Source organism: Cebus imitator, unplaced genomic scaffold (genome assembly GCF_001604975.1).
Source record: "Cebus imitator isolate Cc_AM_T3 unplaced genomic scaffold, Cebus_imitator-1.0 Scaffold285, whole genome shotgun sequence".
Lineage (NCBI taxonomy): Eukaryota > Metazoa > Chordata > Mammalia > Primates > Cebidae > Cebus > Cebus imitator.
The window spans coordinates 688501-703454 of record NW_016107600.1 but is presented as its reverse complement, the minus strand read 5'-3'; the positions used below and the strand labels follow the sequence as shown (position 1 = coordinate 703454).

Here is a 14954-nt window from a genome sequence, read left to right as displayed (position 1 = left end):
AAAAAAAAAAAAAAAAAAAAAAAGAATTAGGTTTAAGACCAGGCACAGTGGCTCATGCCTGTACTCCCAGCACTTGGAATGCCAAGGTGGGTGGATTGCTTGAGGTCAGGAGTCTGAGACCAGCCTGGCCAACATGGTGAAACCCCATCTCTACTAAGAATACACACAAAAAAATTAGCTGAGTGTGGTGGCACATGCCTGTAATTCCGGCTACTTGGGAGGCTGAGGCAAAAGAATCACTTGAATCCAGGATGCAGAGCTTGCAGTGAGCCAAGATTGCACCACTGCACTCCAGCCTGGGTGACAGAGTAAGACTCTGTCTCAAAAAATAAAATAAAATAAAATAAAAATAAATAAATAATTGGGTTTAACATTAATAGTACACTAATGTAAAGGTGAAATTTGGCTCATTTTGGTACCAAAAATCATACAGGAAACATTGTCAAATATAAAATGGAGTTTGGCTTTCTTTGGGCTGTATTTGTATAAATATGTTATTGGTATGTATTACAAAGTTATGGGAGACTCCTATAATTCTGGTATATCTTGGCGTACGTTATCAATAATAATTATAAATACATATATATATATATATATATTTTTTTTTTTGAGACAGAGTCTTGCTCTGTCCCCCAGGCTGAAGTGCAGTGACGAGATCTCGGCTCACTGCAACCTCTGCCTCCCAGGTTCCAGCAATTCTTCTGCCTCAGCCTCCCAAGTAGTTGGGACTACAGGCATGTGCCACCACACCTGGCTAATTTTTCTATTTTTAGTAGAGATGGAGTTTCATCATATTGGCCAGGCTGGTCTCAAACTACTGACCTCATGATCCACCTGCCTCAACTTCCCAAAGTGTTGGGATTACAGGAGTGAGCCACTGCACCTGGCCATTGTTATGTTAAACTGTTGTGTGCCACAGAGATAACAGATTTCCTTGTCAATTGGGTCTTTATGGCTACCCTAAAACTTTTTGTTGTCCATAAACAATTGTTGTCTTGTTTTGGTCCTCTTTAGAAGGTGGTTTTATAATTAGCTATAAAGCTCTAACCGGTGCTCTTGAATGCAGGTTTCTGATAACTTTAGAAATTATCAGAATAGAGGAATAGAGGAAAAATGTTCAGGACTCTTTAAGAGCTAAAATATTCATTAATATCAATCAGGACAGGAATTAACTGCATGAACTGAACTAATAGGAGACTGAAGTGATCTTTTTGACTTTTTGCTTAAAATGTTACTAATCCTTTGTTTTGCTTTTCAGAGTCAAGGAAACTTTTATTTTGAGCTATTAACAGCTTGTAACAATTAAGTAAAGTATACTCCTATGAACAAAATTTGGAGCATATTTGTTTCTCTCTACCTGATTTCTCCAGAATTTGGAAACTATTTGTAATACAGTTATTTGCCTAAGTGCAATAAGAATCTGTTTTATTTTGTAACAGGACACAATTGGAAAAGCTGGCTATGTTGCCAAGGCTTTGACTGGAATGGTGTGTTCTCCTTTAAGGAATCAAACTTGACTTATGAATCCAATAAAGCTTTTGGAAACTGGCCTCATATTTTGTATACACAGTCCCTGCACAGGGTTTCTGCTCTGTGGTAGGTAAAGAATGTCATTTTCTGACAGGCCAGGAACCCCAAGTTATCTTGGAACCTCAAGAGGAGAGGAATTCACCCAACTCATAAGTATTTATTGGTACAAATCCATGGCTGGGCTTGGCTTTAAAAAGTCTTATCTCAGATTCCTTCTATGGAACAAAGTTGCATCAAAGCCAATTTAAAAGGCCTATATGAAAACTAATTATTCTTGCTGCACTGTATACAAATAATTAAGCAAAGTATAATAAAGCAAACCAGTCCTACCATGATCAGTCTTTTAATAAAAATAGAAAACTGCAGAGAGAAAAATTATGTTTCAAAAACTATGGCCGGGTGCAGTGGCTTGCACCTGTAATGCCAGCACTTTGGGAGGCTGAGGCAGGCCGATCACCTGAGGTCAAGAGTTCGAGACCAGCTTGGCCGATGTAGTGAAACCCCATCTCTACTAAAAATACAAAAATTAGCCAAGGGCCAACCAAGGCTGGGGAAGGAAGGGGTCCCAGAGAGAGTTTCAGGTGGGAAGGTTGTTGGCAGCAATGTTGGTGCATGTCCAGTAATCAAAGGGAGACCTATGTCCTCTTGTGCCAAGGGCAGGTGGGGCATTGAGGACCCAGAGGGTCTGATCAGATAGGTGTGCCTGTCCTAGGTGGGAGGGGGACCTACCTGCCCTCATCAATGAGGTCGATGGCCAGGGTGCTGATGATGAAGACACACAGGCCAGCGATGAACATGTGGTAGATGGTGCGGAAATGCTGCATCTCCATCAGCTCACTGGAGGGACAGGGGCCTGAAGGTCAGTGTGGGAGGGTCCTCAGGGTCATGTGAACTAGCTGACACTGTACACATGAGGCATGGGGACCAGCGATCCAGAACCTCCAGCTAAAGGCCTTTCTTCCACAGGCATGCCCAGGGCAAATGGGGGACCTGCACCTTAGAAACCCCTTCCAAGTCCTCCCCACAAACCACCTAGAGCCTAGGGATGAGAAATGAGGTGACCTTGACCCCCCAGCCCAAGTCCTTTCTTTTCCTCCGATTACCTGTCGTCACCCCGACTTACTCAAGCAGAGACTTGCGGATGATGAAAACTTTCTGTTTTCCCAGGGATGGCTCCTGGGTCCTGAATTGAGATGTTTGTTCAGGGGCAGGAAGAAGTCAGTGGGCAGAGGGCAGGGCCATGCAGAAGGTCAATACTTGGGAGCCAAGGGGAGTGGTAGGGGAAGGTCAGGGTCAGGGCTAGAGGGCAGAACCTGGTGGAATGTCAGGGCCAGGGCAGAGTGCAGCCCAGTAGGTGGAGGCCAGTGTTAGGAAGACAGGATAAGGGGGAAAGAGGGAAGGCTGGAGTCGTGGTCCTGCCAAGGCTGGTGAGGGCGCATAATGTGATGTTTATAGCTCATGATCCTTGCTACAGAGGAGCCCATGAAGCTGTTCGCCAGACTCACCTGCTCAAGGAATCTGGGGGAGCAGGGAACAGAGGTTTGTGTTGTGATGGGTAGGATTGAATGGCCTCCCACATGGCCTGATCCAGCAGCTCCTTCAGCTGTCCCTGCACTTGCTCCAGCAATTGTGCCTTCACAGCCTACGGGACAAAGCCAGGGCAGAGCCCACTGTCCCTCCAGTCAGCCATCCTTTCATTCACCAGACATCCACTGAGTTTCTACCTATGCCAGGCACAGTGCTTTTTAAAAGAAAAAACTAGGGATGGAGGGTCAGCAGGGATAGAGGATCAGCAGGGGTGGGCCTGTGCGGGGAAGGGCAGGCATCGGTGGGGAGATCCATGATGATGGGTCTGCTAGCGGGGAAGGAGTCCACAGTGCTAAGTGCTGCGAAAGATGAAGCCATGATTCCTGCCCAGAGCTGATCTCCTTCTGGCTTCCCAGGGCAGCAGTGAGGATCAGGGAGTGACAGCAGGAGCAAGGCTTCCACTCCCTGGGTCTGAGTTCCAGCCTGGTCACCTCTGAACTTCGCTCCTCGACCCTGACCTCCAGCTGCACTAAGAGGAAGACTCTATCTACTGGCTGGCTTTTGGTCCCTGCCCTCAGGACTTGTGCTTCAAACCCCTCCATCTTAACCCTAATTCTTTTTTTTTTGTTTTGTTTTTGTTTTTGAGACAGAGTCTTGCTCTGTCCCTCAGGCTGGAGTGCAATGGCGCGATCTTGGCTCACTGAAGCCTCTGCCTCCCCGGTTCAAGCAGTTCTCCTGCCTCAGCCTCCCAAGTAGCTGGGACCACAGGTGCCCACCACAATGCCCAGCTAATTTTTGTATTTTTAGTAGAGACAGGGTTTCACCATGTTGGCCAGGATGGTCTCGATCTCTTGATTTTGTGATCCGCCTGTCTCGGCCTCCCAAAGTGCTGGGATTACAGGTGTGGGCCATGGCACCAGGGCTTACCCCTTAATTCTAACCTGATGTTTGCACTCAAGAACAAGTCATCGGCTGGGCGCAGTGGCTCATGCCTATAATCTCAGCATTTTGGGAGGCCAAGTCAGGCAGATCACGAGGTCAGGAGATCGCGACCATCCTGGCCAATGTGATGAAACTGTCTCTACTAAAATTACAAAAAAATTAGCCGGGCGTGGTAGGATGCACCTGTAGTCCCAGGTACTTGGGAGGCTGAGGCAGGAGAATTACTTGAACCCGGGAGGCGGAGATGGCAGCAATCCTGCCACTGCACTCCAGCCTGGCAACAGAGCGATATTCCCTTTAAAAAAAAAAAGAACAAGTCTTCAGGCTGGGTGCCATGGGTCACACTTGTAATCCCAACACTTTGGGAGGCCAAGTTGGAAGGATCACTTGAAGTCAGGAGTTCAAGACCAGCCTGGCCAACATGGTAAAACCTCCATCTCTACTAAAAATAAAAAATAAAAATAAAAAATTAGCCACACCCGGTGGCGCTCACAAGCTACTTGCTTGAACCTGGGAGGCAGAGGTTGCAGTGAACTGAGATTGTGCCAGTGCACTCCAGCCTAGGCGACAGAGCAAGACTCTGTCTTAAAAAAAAAAAAAAAAAGAAATCATCTTTATCACCAAGCCTCACTCCTGCTTCCTGCTACTGTGGATCTGTCCGCTTGACCTCTGACCTCTGACGTCCCTCACCTCCACGTGTCGGGTCCATTGCACCAAGTCCGGGGCTTTGTGCTTCTCAGTGTTTCCTGGGAGGAGGGATCAAAGGCACAGTCAATGGGAGGAGTTGGGGTTCTGCAGACCCAGAGGCATCTGGTTTTCAGGAAACACTTTCTGTGTGCTCAGCAGTCGCCTTGCACCCCAACCAGCCAATATCTAGTATCATGGGTGGGGCCACCAGAAGGAGAAGTTGCTGTTGCCAGCGGTGAGGATGTCACAGGCAAGCAGGGGGCCTGGGGACATTACTGGAAACAGGGCACTCAGGGAACAGGAAGCTACTCTATTCACCCTCTGGGGTTAACGTGTCAGAAAGACAAGGCCAGGCCACAGCTCTGAATAGCTCTTTTCTGTTCCATCTCCCAGCTGGGTGGCACAGGGTGGAGGCCAGGGTCTGGCTTCCTTGGCCTTTCAGGACCGCAGGAAGGATTGACATTAGGCCATCAGGCAGTTGGAGCCTCCTCTCCACAGCGCCATCTCCCCCCACCACGCCCCGCCCCGCCCCGCTGGTGCCTTCTGCACCGCCCCCCAGGGCAGCTCACCATCTCTGTCTCCACAGGGTCGCCACTCCCCATCTCTGTCTCCACAGGGTCGCCGCTCCTGCTCCCCTCCCAGCCCTTCTGTCCTCTGCAGACGAGGACGGGCCGTGCCTGGCTCCATGGTGGGACCCCCGGCAGCAGGCAGCCCTGGCCTGGGTTTCCTCCTTCCTTCACTGCTTGGCCAGCCCGGTAGAGCTCTCGTCCCACTCAGCTCAGGTGACAGCTCCAAAGACTAAAGTCCTTTCAGGAGGAGGGGGCCTCTGGGAGCGCGATAGGTTATCTGATCCGGAGGGCAGAGCTTCTCAGATTCGGGCGCTCTGCTGCATGTCGCAGGGATGGCCACATCCCTAACACCTCCACCATTATCCAGATACCCAGCTCCCAGGGTGCAACACCCCTACCCGCCCCGCCCAACAGGAATGGTGGCTGGGTATGTCATGGGGAGGGGAACTTTGCCTCTCAGAAGCTTGTCACCTAGCATGGCTGGCCTTCCAGTCTCTCCCCCAGCAGGCTGAAGGTCAGGGAGGAGTCAGAAATGTCTTTCTGTATCAGTGCATTCAGCTCCCTTTCACCACAAGGTGTGTGATTGATGCATGTGGTAATATTCTAATGGGGTTGGCACGTGATTCTCAGGGCTGAGTGCCAGGGCCCCTGAACATCTGCGCTTCCTGACACCTGCTTGGGTGAGTCTGTAGGCAGAAAGAAGGCTCAACACTTTTTCAGCACCTACGGAAGAAGTCACATACAGAGGAAGCAGATGCAAACCTCCCTCTGTCATTTACCAGCTGCATAATTTCAGGCAAGTGACCTAAAATGTTAAGCCACAGTTTCCTCCTCTAAAAATGGGGGCAAAAATCCTCATATCGGCCGGGCGCGGTGGCTCAAGCCTGTAATCCCAGCACTTTGGGAGGCCGAGGCGGGTGGATCACAAGGTCAAGAGATCGAGACCATCCTGGTCAACATGGTGAAACCCCGTCTCTACTAAAAATACAAAAAATCAGCTGGGCATGGTGGCGCATGCCTGTAGTCCCAGCTACTCAGGAGGCTGAGGCAGGAGAATTGCCTGAACCCAGGAGGCGGAGGTTGCGGTGAGCCGAGATCGCGCCATTGCACTCCAGCCTGGGTAACATGAGTGAAACTCCGTCTCAAAAAAAAAAAAAAAAAAAAAAAATCCTCATATCACAAGGTTATCATAAGCTCAGAATGAGTTAGTCCAGGTAAAATCACATGGTTCAGGGGCCATGAGATGAGCTCATATCTTAGTAATAATTTCCTTCTTTTTTTAGTAGGAAGTGACAGAAGTGTACGTGTTTTGAGTGTTCCTCTCTGCTGGGTTCCTGCTGGGATTAACTATTAATCCTTCCCCTCCCCTTGGGTCCAAAGATCAGTGTTAGAAACAAGGTCACAACTTCTGACTAAGGCATCTCAGTGTCTCCCGTTCCCACTCCCACCTCCCGGCTGGCAGCTCTGTGAGGCTTGATGGCTTGAAGCCTCTGCCAGTGGCTGTCACAGGAAGGACTGGAGGTATCCATAGGAAAGGAGGAATGTGCGGTTGAGCCTTAGTAGGGCAGAGAGAGGGTCAGGGGTTCCAGAACTGTGAAAGGTAGACAGAACACAAGCCAGCAACCCCAAGCACAGCTTTATTGACACCCAGCCAACACCAACACTCTTTCGAACTGCATATGTAAAGGCCCAGTGTGAGGGGGACCATGGGGCAGGGCCTGCAGGTGGGTTGTGGGGCTCGGGTTATGTGTCGAGGGATGAAAGCTCCATGTTCCTGCCAGTAGCCCTGCAGCCCCCCCACCTCCCCAGCTTTATCGCCTACTCCCAATGGGGCAGGAGGAGCTTCCGTTGCCATCTGGAGACCCTGGCAGGGGCTGGCCCATCCGATCCACACACCAGCAGGGACCTCGGCGCTGGCCCTGGGAGGAGCGGCACTGGAAAGAGAGGCACACAGGTCAGGAGTGAGGCCAGAGGCTTCCAGCAGGAGAATGGGAGGGGATGCCCGAGTCTGAGGATGCAGAAACACCTGAGGGTCCCCTTGGGACAGCGAGGCCCACTGGGTTCCCTCTCCTTAGTTCCCCCTCTTCAACCTTTAAATTGTGCGCATCCTGCTAGCCTGGAACAGTAGCTTTCAAAGTGGCGTTCCCAAATCTGCATCACCTGGGAACATGTTAGAAATGCGTATTCTCAGGCCCCACCCCACAGCTCCCGAATCGCCGCTGGTGGCTCAGCCATCCACTGTGCATAAGCCCTCCAGAGGACTCTGATGCCTCAAGCTTGAGAGCCACAACTAGACCAGTCCTTACGTGGTTTTAACCAATCTCTACTTCAATGTGTGCTTGATTACTCCGTACGTTTATATAACGAATTACATTATTCTCTATGCTCTCCTAAAGTTGGAAGATCCTTTTTTTTTAAAAAAAAAGAAATTAAAAAAAAAAGGAAGAAAGAGAGAAAGAAAGAAAAATAAATAAAGAAAAAAAGTAAAAAAAAGAAGGAAGGAGAGGAAGAAAGAGGAAGAGGAAGAGGGAGAGAGAACGGAAGTGTTGCTTTATCGCCCAGGCTAGAATGCAGTCTAAAAATGGGTATTGAAAACCTCTTTTATGACAATAATTGTGCTTAATAATGGAGACCTTAAAGATGGGGCAGTGTCTTAGTTATGCAGCTATGGAAGCCCCACTGCCCCCACTCCCTGGCAGGAGCCTTCTGCTGGAGCAGGGGGAGGGGAGGAATAGTCTCACCTGCCGCTTCCGATAGAAGCCTCGGTGGTCACAGTTGGGCACATAGAGGGTCTGAGTCCCCCGGTAGACCGCAGTGTGGAGCTGCTGCAGCACCGAGTCCAGGTGTCTGCGGCATGGGCCCTGGGGGAGGCAAAGCAGGCAGCTTAGAACCGCTCCAGCCCAGCTTTCAGCTCCAACCCACTGGCCTACCAGGGAAGCACCCAGGACCCACAATGGAGACATCTCCAAGCCTAAGGGACCAGTCTCACATGGAAGTCTCCAGGGCTCCCCACCCCTCCTGCTCCCTACCAGCCCCAAACACACCATCTCAGTGTCTTGGACAGCTGCAGAACTGGGCTGGGAGGGCATGGTAGAGATGCCTGGATTCCGCTGTCGGTCTCTGCGGTTCACATCCTGCGGGCGGGCAGTATCTGCTTGGGATTTACTCTCCTTAGGATTCTTCTCTGCAACTACAGAAGGAAAGGAGGAGAGGCCAGAAATCAGCCAGAGCCATGCGGAAGAAGGGCCTTACCCACATCACCTACTGAAGTAAGGAAGAGTGGGCCTTACGCCCCGTCATTGCATGCTGCTGGCCGTAGCTTCTCTCTCTGACAAATAGTTACATTACTTTTCCTGACAATATTTCCCGGTATTTTCCAGAGTGATTTTAAGGCTTATAAGGGAGACATATTTAAAAAAAAAGAAAAAAGGAGAACAAGGATGGGTGCAATGGTTTACACCTGTAATCCCAGCACTTTGAGAGGCGGAGGTGGGAGGATCACTCGAGCCCAGAAGTTTGAGACCAGCCTGGGCAATATAATGAGAACCTCATCTCTACAAAAAATTTTTAAAATTACCAAGGTGTGGTGGCATGCACCTGTAGCCCCAGCTACTTGGAAGGCTGAGGCAGGAGGATCCCTTGAGCCCCAGAAGCCAAGACTGCAGTGAGCCATGATTGTGCCACTGCACTCCAGCCTGGACAACAGAGCGAGACCCTGTCTCAAAAATAAATAAATTATTGGGGCCGGGTACGGTGGCTCAAGCCTGTAATCCCAGCACTTTGGGAGGCCGAGGCGGGTGGATCACGAGGTCAAGAGATCGAGACCATCCTGGTCAACATGGTGAAACCCCGTCTCTACTAAAACTACAAAAAAAAAATTAGCTGGGCATGGTGGCGCGTGCCTGTAATCCCAGCTACTCAGGAGGCTGAGGCAGGAGAATTGCCTGAACCCAGGAGGCGGAGGTTGCGGTCAGCCGAGATCGCGCCATTGCACTCCAGCCTGGGTAACAAGAGCGAAACTCCGTCTCAAAAAAAAAAAAAAAAAAAATTATTGGCCAGGTGCAGTGGCTCATGCCTGTCATCCCAGCACTTGGCCCCAGGCCAAGGCGGGCAGATCACCTGAGGTCAGGGGTTTGAGACCAGTCTGGTCAACATGATGAAACCCTGTCTCTACTAAAAATACAAAAATTAGTCGGGCGCGATGGGGGCGCCTGTAATCCCAGCTACTCCAGAGGCTGAGACAGGAGAATCACTTGAACCCAGGAGGTGGAGGTTGCAGTGAGCCGAGATTGCGCCACTGCACTACAGCCTTGGTGACAGAGTGAGACTCCGTCTCTAAATAAATAAATATTAGATAAATGAATAAAATTTGTAAATAAATAAATGAAAAATGGAGAACAAATTCACAGGACTATTTGGGGCTTTGAGCTTCCAATGAAAAGACCTGGCTGTTCCACCAGAGGCCAGAAGGGGGCGCACGAAGCCCGGGAGATGTGGTAGAAGAGCAACGGATGTAGGAGGGGGGTCATAATGGCCCCAAATGGAATGTGTGTCCCTGCTGTGACCTTGCTGTGACTCAACCCGCTTGAGATGTGGCTACTTCTTGAGTACTGCAGTGGGAACCTCTCCCTTCTAGTACCCTGTGGCTTAGGCCAGCTCAATCCTACTGGTCCCAGGAGCACATGGATTCAACGCTTAACCAAGATCGGCTGAGGGCAGATTAAGACGGTGCAGAAAAAGAGGGGCTTCCAACCTGCAGGTTGTTCCTGGCTCTGGAGAAAGTTTCCAGAGGGTTCGGGGAGAGCTCAGGACTGGGAAGGGGTGAGGAAATAAGTCAGGTCTAGGAAAAGGCAGGAAGGGGAGCACGTACTGCTTGGAATTTGCCTAATATCAAATCAGATATCAGAACCCCTAAAGGGGTCCTCTCTCTCCCTCTATGGCCAAAGACAAGCTCCCAGCTAACTACCACTCATAACCCAGAAGACATTTCCCTGCCATCCTGAGTCTGATCCTTCTTCCTCAGGATGCCCGTCCTCCACAGAACTTGTCCTTGATTCCCTACTTTTAGCACCCAACCATTTAGCTCCAAACTGCCTCCTCTCATCCACCCAGCTCACTTCTAGGAGGACTCCCGGAAGCCTGCACTCAGGCATTTGGGACAGAAAGAACCTCCGTGTTCTTCCATCTCTTCCTGTGGAAGGCACTCAGAGCCTCTGGGATGCGCAGTTTGCATTTCCTGCCCTCCCGGTCTCCCCGCTGTCCCCCATGTTTTCAGTGCTGATTCACATCTGTCCCACCCACCCAGTGACTCAGCTTCTGCTCTCCTCCCTGGAGCAGGGTGGGGTAGGATGGGTGAACGGTTCTGAGCAGGTTTAGATCATAACCACGATTCGGCAGATTCCCTCTCCCCGCCCCCCGCTCTTTCTCCTCTCCCCCACCCTACGCCCTAGCCTGTCCTCAGTCCGTAGTCGAGTCTAATACAACTCTGGATTTGGGGCCTTTTCGGTTCTAGACCCCTCCTGTTCAGGTGCTTCGAACACCGGTATTAGGAGGAAAGGAGTCATTTCTCAGCGTGTGCAGAAATTTGAAGTCTCAGGTTCCCTTCCCTCTTTCTCCAAGTGGAAGCTGAGAACAACATTTGGGTCCTTTCCCCAGCTTGGTCGTCTAGGGTTGTAGGAGCTGGGCCTGCTGGGGCACACGGGATGTCCCTAAAACCCTATTTCTCCCTCGGCTGCCCTCAAGTTCCCACCTGCAAGGGTACTCCCTCAAGGGTAAATCGATGGAGCAAAAAAGAAGGCCGGATGCGGACACCTTCTGCTGTATCCCCAGGTCCCCTGGCCGCACCCCAGCTTCCTGAACGCACCCCTTCTCCCCCACACAAATGTGCCCCTCCAAGATAGGAAGCGTCAAGGGCCAGGGTGCAGAGGCTTGCAGGGTCGTCCACTCCCGTTTCCCCAGGACCCTGCCTGCAGGACGCGGGTCTCACGTGGGCGGGGCAGGGGCGGGGCGCGGACTCACCCGCAGGCGCGCGGGCCGGGAGGCAGCGGCCTCGGCCTAGCAGCAGCGCCCGCAAAGGCGCCTCCTCGTTCTCGGGCGGGTGGCACCGCAGTCCTGGGGCGCAGTTAGGGGTGTAGACCCCGCACTTCTGCCCCTCCCTCCTGAGACAGCCCTCAGCGTCCGCGCAGATCTCCGCTGGCGGCCCCCCATCCTCCTCTTCCACGCAGCCCCCTGGACAACCCGCCTGCACCCCCTGCCCGCAGCCTGGGCACCGCTCCAAGGTGCCTCCTGGGCTGGCAGCGAGCAGCAGAGCTAGTAGCAGCAGCGGCGGCAGCAGCCTGTGGGGGGTCATGGTCACGGTTTGTGCCCGGTCCTCTCCTTCCAGAGCAGTCGCAGCTCTGCTGCTGCCCGCCGCCGCCCCTCTGTCTTAAGTAGCCACCGGCCAGGGGCTGGGCCCTTTAAGAGCCAGGTGAAGGGGGGTAGGGGAGAGGGCCGGGGCATTCCCTAAACTGGGTGGGACTGGGGAGGCCCCCCCCCCAACCTGGGTCCTCCCACTTTTCTTTCCCCCTCCCTTTCCAGTTTCTGTTTACTTCCCAAATTGCTCTGATTTTTCTTGCTTTGTTCCCGGGAATCTCGCCCGGAATTTGGGAGCTGTAGAGCTGGCTGGAGGGACTGGAGGGTGGAGAGGAGCGGAAGAGGGGGAGGACGGGAGTGCAATCCACTTAGTGTGTGTGTAGGAAGACGCGAGCTTGCAGGGACTTGGTGGGGAGGGAGAAGATGGGGGCTGAAAGGGAACTGAAAAGAGATGGTGTGTGGATCACGAGAGGAGTGGGCCAACGTGTAGAGACAGAGAAAAGATGGAGAGGGTGGATAACGGGGTTTTGCTGATGGGAAGTAGACCAGGGCAGAGGAGGAAAGGAAGAGAGGAGGGGCAAAACTGGGAAAAGGGCAAGAGACAGCACCCCTGAGATGTGACTATGGAGAAAAGGGGCCTGAGGGGAGCCAGACTGGGAGGAATACACCTTGAATGAACCGTGGGAGACCCTAGCATTGTGGGTGCCTGTGGAGTCTGGAAGGATGGGAGAGGGCTGTTGTGCAGGGTGAGAACTGGCTGGGAGGTAGGGAACGGGGGAAATTGGCCGGTTGAAACTAGAGAGGGACAGAGTGAGAGGAACTCATATTCAGGATGCTCTTGGGGACAGTGGCCAGAAAGCAGATCACATCCCCCTTCCCCTCTCCCTTCTTCAGGTAAGCTCACTCCTCCATTCCTCTCCTCTCCCAGAATCTGTCCCCTTCCCTCCCAGTCATCCACTGGGTTCTCTAGATACATCAGGCTGTCTTGTGCCCAAGGGGCTTTGGAGAAGGACTGGTCTCGGCGTCTTTGCCTGCCTACTTGTCCACCTGAAGTCCAAGGGTCAGCATCCTATGCTCCCCACCCACCTCTCCTAGGCAGTGTCCTGCCCACCCAAACACCCCTAGCCCAGCCTCACAAGAGAGAGGAAGAGGGACTGTTTCCTTCAGCAGCCCACACCCACCCAGCTCTGGGTTATGCAACAGGGGCCATCTCATTCTTTCCTAAAACAAGGGCTCTGGGCAGTGACTAAGTTTAAATTCTGGGCCCCAAGCAAGAATGTCAGCAAGGGCCTCTTGAACTTTTAGGTAAATATGAAATAAAATGAACCTCATTATCAGCACTGCCTCTTCCCTACGGACCTGTGTTTGGGGAATGGTGTTTTCCTGTGGCCCTGAGACACTGATGCAGACTGGAGAGGCCAGGAGGAGAGGGGTATGGGGCAGCTTTCTTCCACCAAGGCTCTTCCACCCCCTGCCCCAAGCTCTGACCGAGCTCCCTGAAACCAAGGCTGGTCAGAGATGGGTTCCGGGATATTGGAGCCCTGCCCCACACCCTTTATCACTATTTCTTTTGTCCTGCACATGATTCTGGCTAGGGTTTTAGGGTCTTTCTCCTGGACTTTGGCCTGATGCTCTTGAATAAGAGGGAAAGCTTGTGGAAAGCTGGGAAGGGGGAGGAGATGGCTGTGCTTTGCAGGATCCCAGTGTGGATTTTTTTTTTTTTTGAAATGGAGTCTCGCTCTTTCACGAGAGGAACTCTGTAGTACTGGGTTAGAATGGGAGACAGCAGTGTGAACTTGTATTTAGCTTAATATGTAGCCAGATGAATAGATACAGAAATGATGATAGATACCTATATACACATGGTTAGTATACATACATGTATTACCTATCTCTGTTGCTCCAGAGGGCCTAGGAGCAATGACACTGCAGTAACAGTAGCATACCTCGAAGCTAGATCTAGGTTTCTAAATACCATTCTCTAACAAAAGGAAGAACGTTTCTCCATTTCTTGGAGAAATAGTTGATTCTGGGGCCATGACAGGGAAAATAGATGATCTAGAGCATTGCGCAGTAGTAGAAATTATGGCTGGGCACAATGGCTCATGCCTGTAAATCCCAGCACTTAAGGAGTCTGAGGAGGGCAGATCACAAGGTCAGGAGATAAAGACCATCCTGGCCAACATGGTAAAACTCTGTCTCTACTAAAAATACAAAAAATTAGCTGGGCGTGGTGGCACACATCTGTAGTCCCAGCTACTTGGGAGGCAGAGGCAGGAGAGTCACTTGAACCCAGGAGGTGGAGGTTGTAGGTCCCCACCCAAATCTCGTCTTGTAGCTTCCATAATTTCCATGTGTTGTGGGAAGGACCTGATGGGATTAATTGAATCATGGGGGCAGGCCTTTCCCCGTGCTGTTCCTGTGATAGTGAATAGGTTGCATCAAATCTGATGGTTTTAAAAACAGGAGTTTAGCTGCACAAGCTCTCTCTTCTCTTGTCTGCCACCATGTGAGATGTGCCTTTCACCCTCTGCCATGATTGTGAGACCTCCCCAAGCCATGTGGAACTGTAAGTCCAGTAAAACTCTTTCTTTTGTAAATTGCCCAGACCCACGTATATCTTTATCAGTAATATGAAAATGGACTAATACACCAGGACAGCGCCACATTTTACATTTAATCTTCACTATATGTTTATAAAGTGGGTGCTGTTATTATTTCCATTATTCTTCCCATAGGAGCACACTGAGGCTTCAAAGAGATGAGTGATGGAATAGGGATTTGAACCCAGAGCTTGAGCTTTCTATGACCCTCTCTCCTGTCTCATTACTATCGTCTCTACCTCACTGGCCTCCTACTCATCCTTGGGAATGCTGCTAGAGATCTTTGTAAGAAGCATCTGCTGGGCAGGCCCAACTCTGGAGACCTCTTCATGGGTTGTGAGTTGTCACTCTCAAAGGTTTAAACATGATCACCTGGACTATCAGAGGCCATCTACAGTTAAATTCTGGGGCCTTAATGTGTCGTCATGGCCAACAGGGCTATCAGAATGTTAGGCATTCAAAGGAAGAAAATGGGAAATAAACCAGAATACATTTGCTAAGCTTCTAATGGAATTTTCTGCCTGTTATTATTTGAAACTCAACACATCTAAAACCTTACTTATCCTCTCCCACAAACCATTCCTTAGCTTTCCCATTTTTGTCAGTGGTTTCATCATTATCCCAATCTCCCCAGTCACCCTCCACTCTTTTCTCATGAAATTACCTATTCTTTTTCATCAGTCCTTCTAATTATTCCCCTATCTGGCCTTAAAGTTTTTTCATTTTTTTTTTCTTTTTTTTTTTT

General features: G+C 50.9%; 2 protein-coding genes across 8 annotated transcripts in view; both read right to left on the bottom strand.

Moving 5' to 3' along the window:
- SOAT2 (sterol O-acyltransferase 2) overlaps window positions 1–5854 on the bottom strand; it is a 20680-nt gene extending 14826 nt beyond the window's left edge. For 2 of the 7 annotated variants that reach the window (XR_005195935.1, XR_005195936.1), the window contains exons 1-5: window positions 5256–5854; window positions 4690–4745; window positions 3036–3172; window positions 2654–2713; window positions 2260–2367 (exon numbers count right to left, since the gene is read on the bottom strand). Coding sequence is in view for 4 of the 7 variants with exons in the window: in XM_037728972.1 (XP_037584900.1) it covers window positions 2260–2367; window positions 2654–2713; window positions 3036–3172; window positions 4690–4745; window positions 5256–5373 (479 nt within the window). In the remaining 3 variants the exon portion in view is untranslated. The remainder of the gene's footprint in view (window positions 1–2259; window positions 2368–2653; window positions 2714–3035; window positions 3173–4689; window positions 4746–5255) is intronic. The other 5 variants (XR_001817366.2, XM_037728972.1, XM_017501769.2 and 2 more) reach the window with 5 other exon arrangements.
- A 1018-nt stretch (window positions 5855–6872) lies between these two features.
- Window positions 6873–11949, bottom strand: IGFBP6 (insulin like growth factor binding protein 6). Its single transcript, XM_017501784.2, has 4 exons — window positions 11274–11949; window positions 8300–8445; window positions 7997–8116; window positions 6873–7189 (listed from the first exon to the last, which is right to left on the bottom strand). Exons 1-4 carry the CDS (start codon window positions 11602–11604, stop codon window positions 7067–7069), a joined length of 720 nt encoding a protein of 239 aa, XP_017357273.1. The 5' UTR covers window positions 11605–11949; the 3' UTR covers window positions 6873–7066.
- Between the last annotated feature and the right edge of the window lie 3005 nt (window positions 11950–14954).

Coding starts and splice junctions, on each gene's coding strand:
- IGFBP6 (XM_017501784.2), bottom strand. CDS start 11,604: ATGACCCCCCACAGGCTGCTGCCGCCGCTGCTGCTACTAGCTCTGCTG. Junction 8,117..8,299: donor CTGTCCAAGACACTGAGATG/GTGTGTTTGGGG, acceptor TGCCTCCCCCAG/GGCCCATGCCGCAGACACCT. Junction 7,190..7,996: donor GCTTCTATCGGAAGCGGCAG/GTGAGACTATTC, acceptor CTCTCTTTCCAG/TGCCGCTCCTCCCAGGGCCA.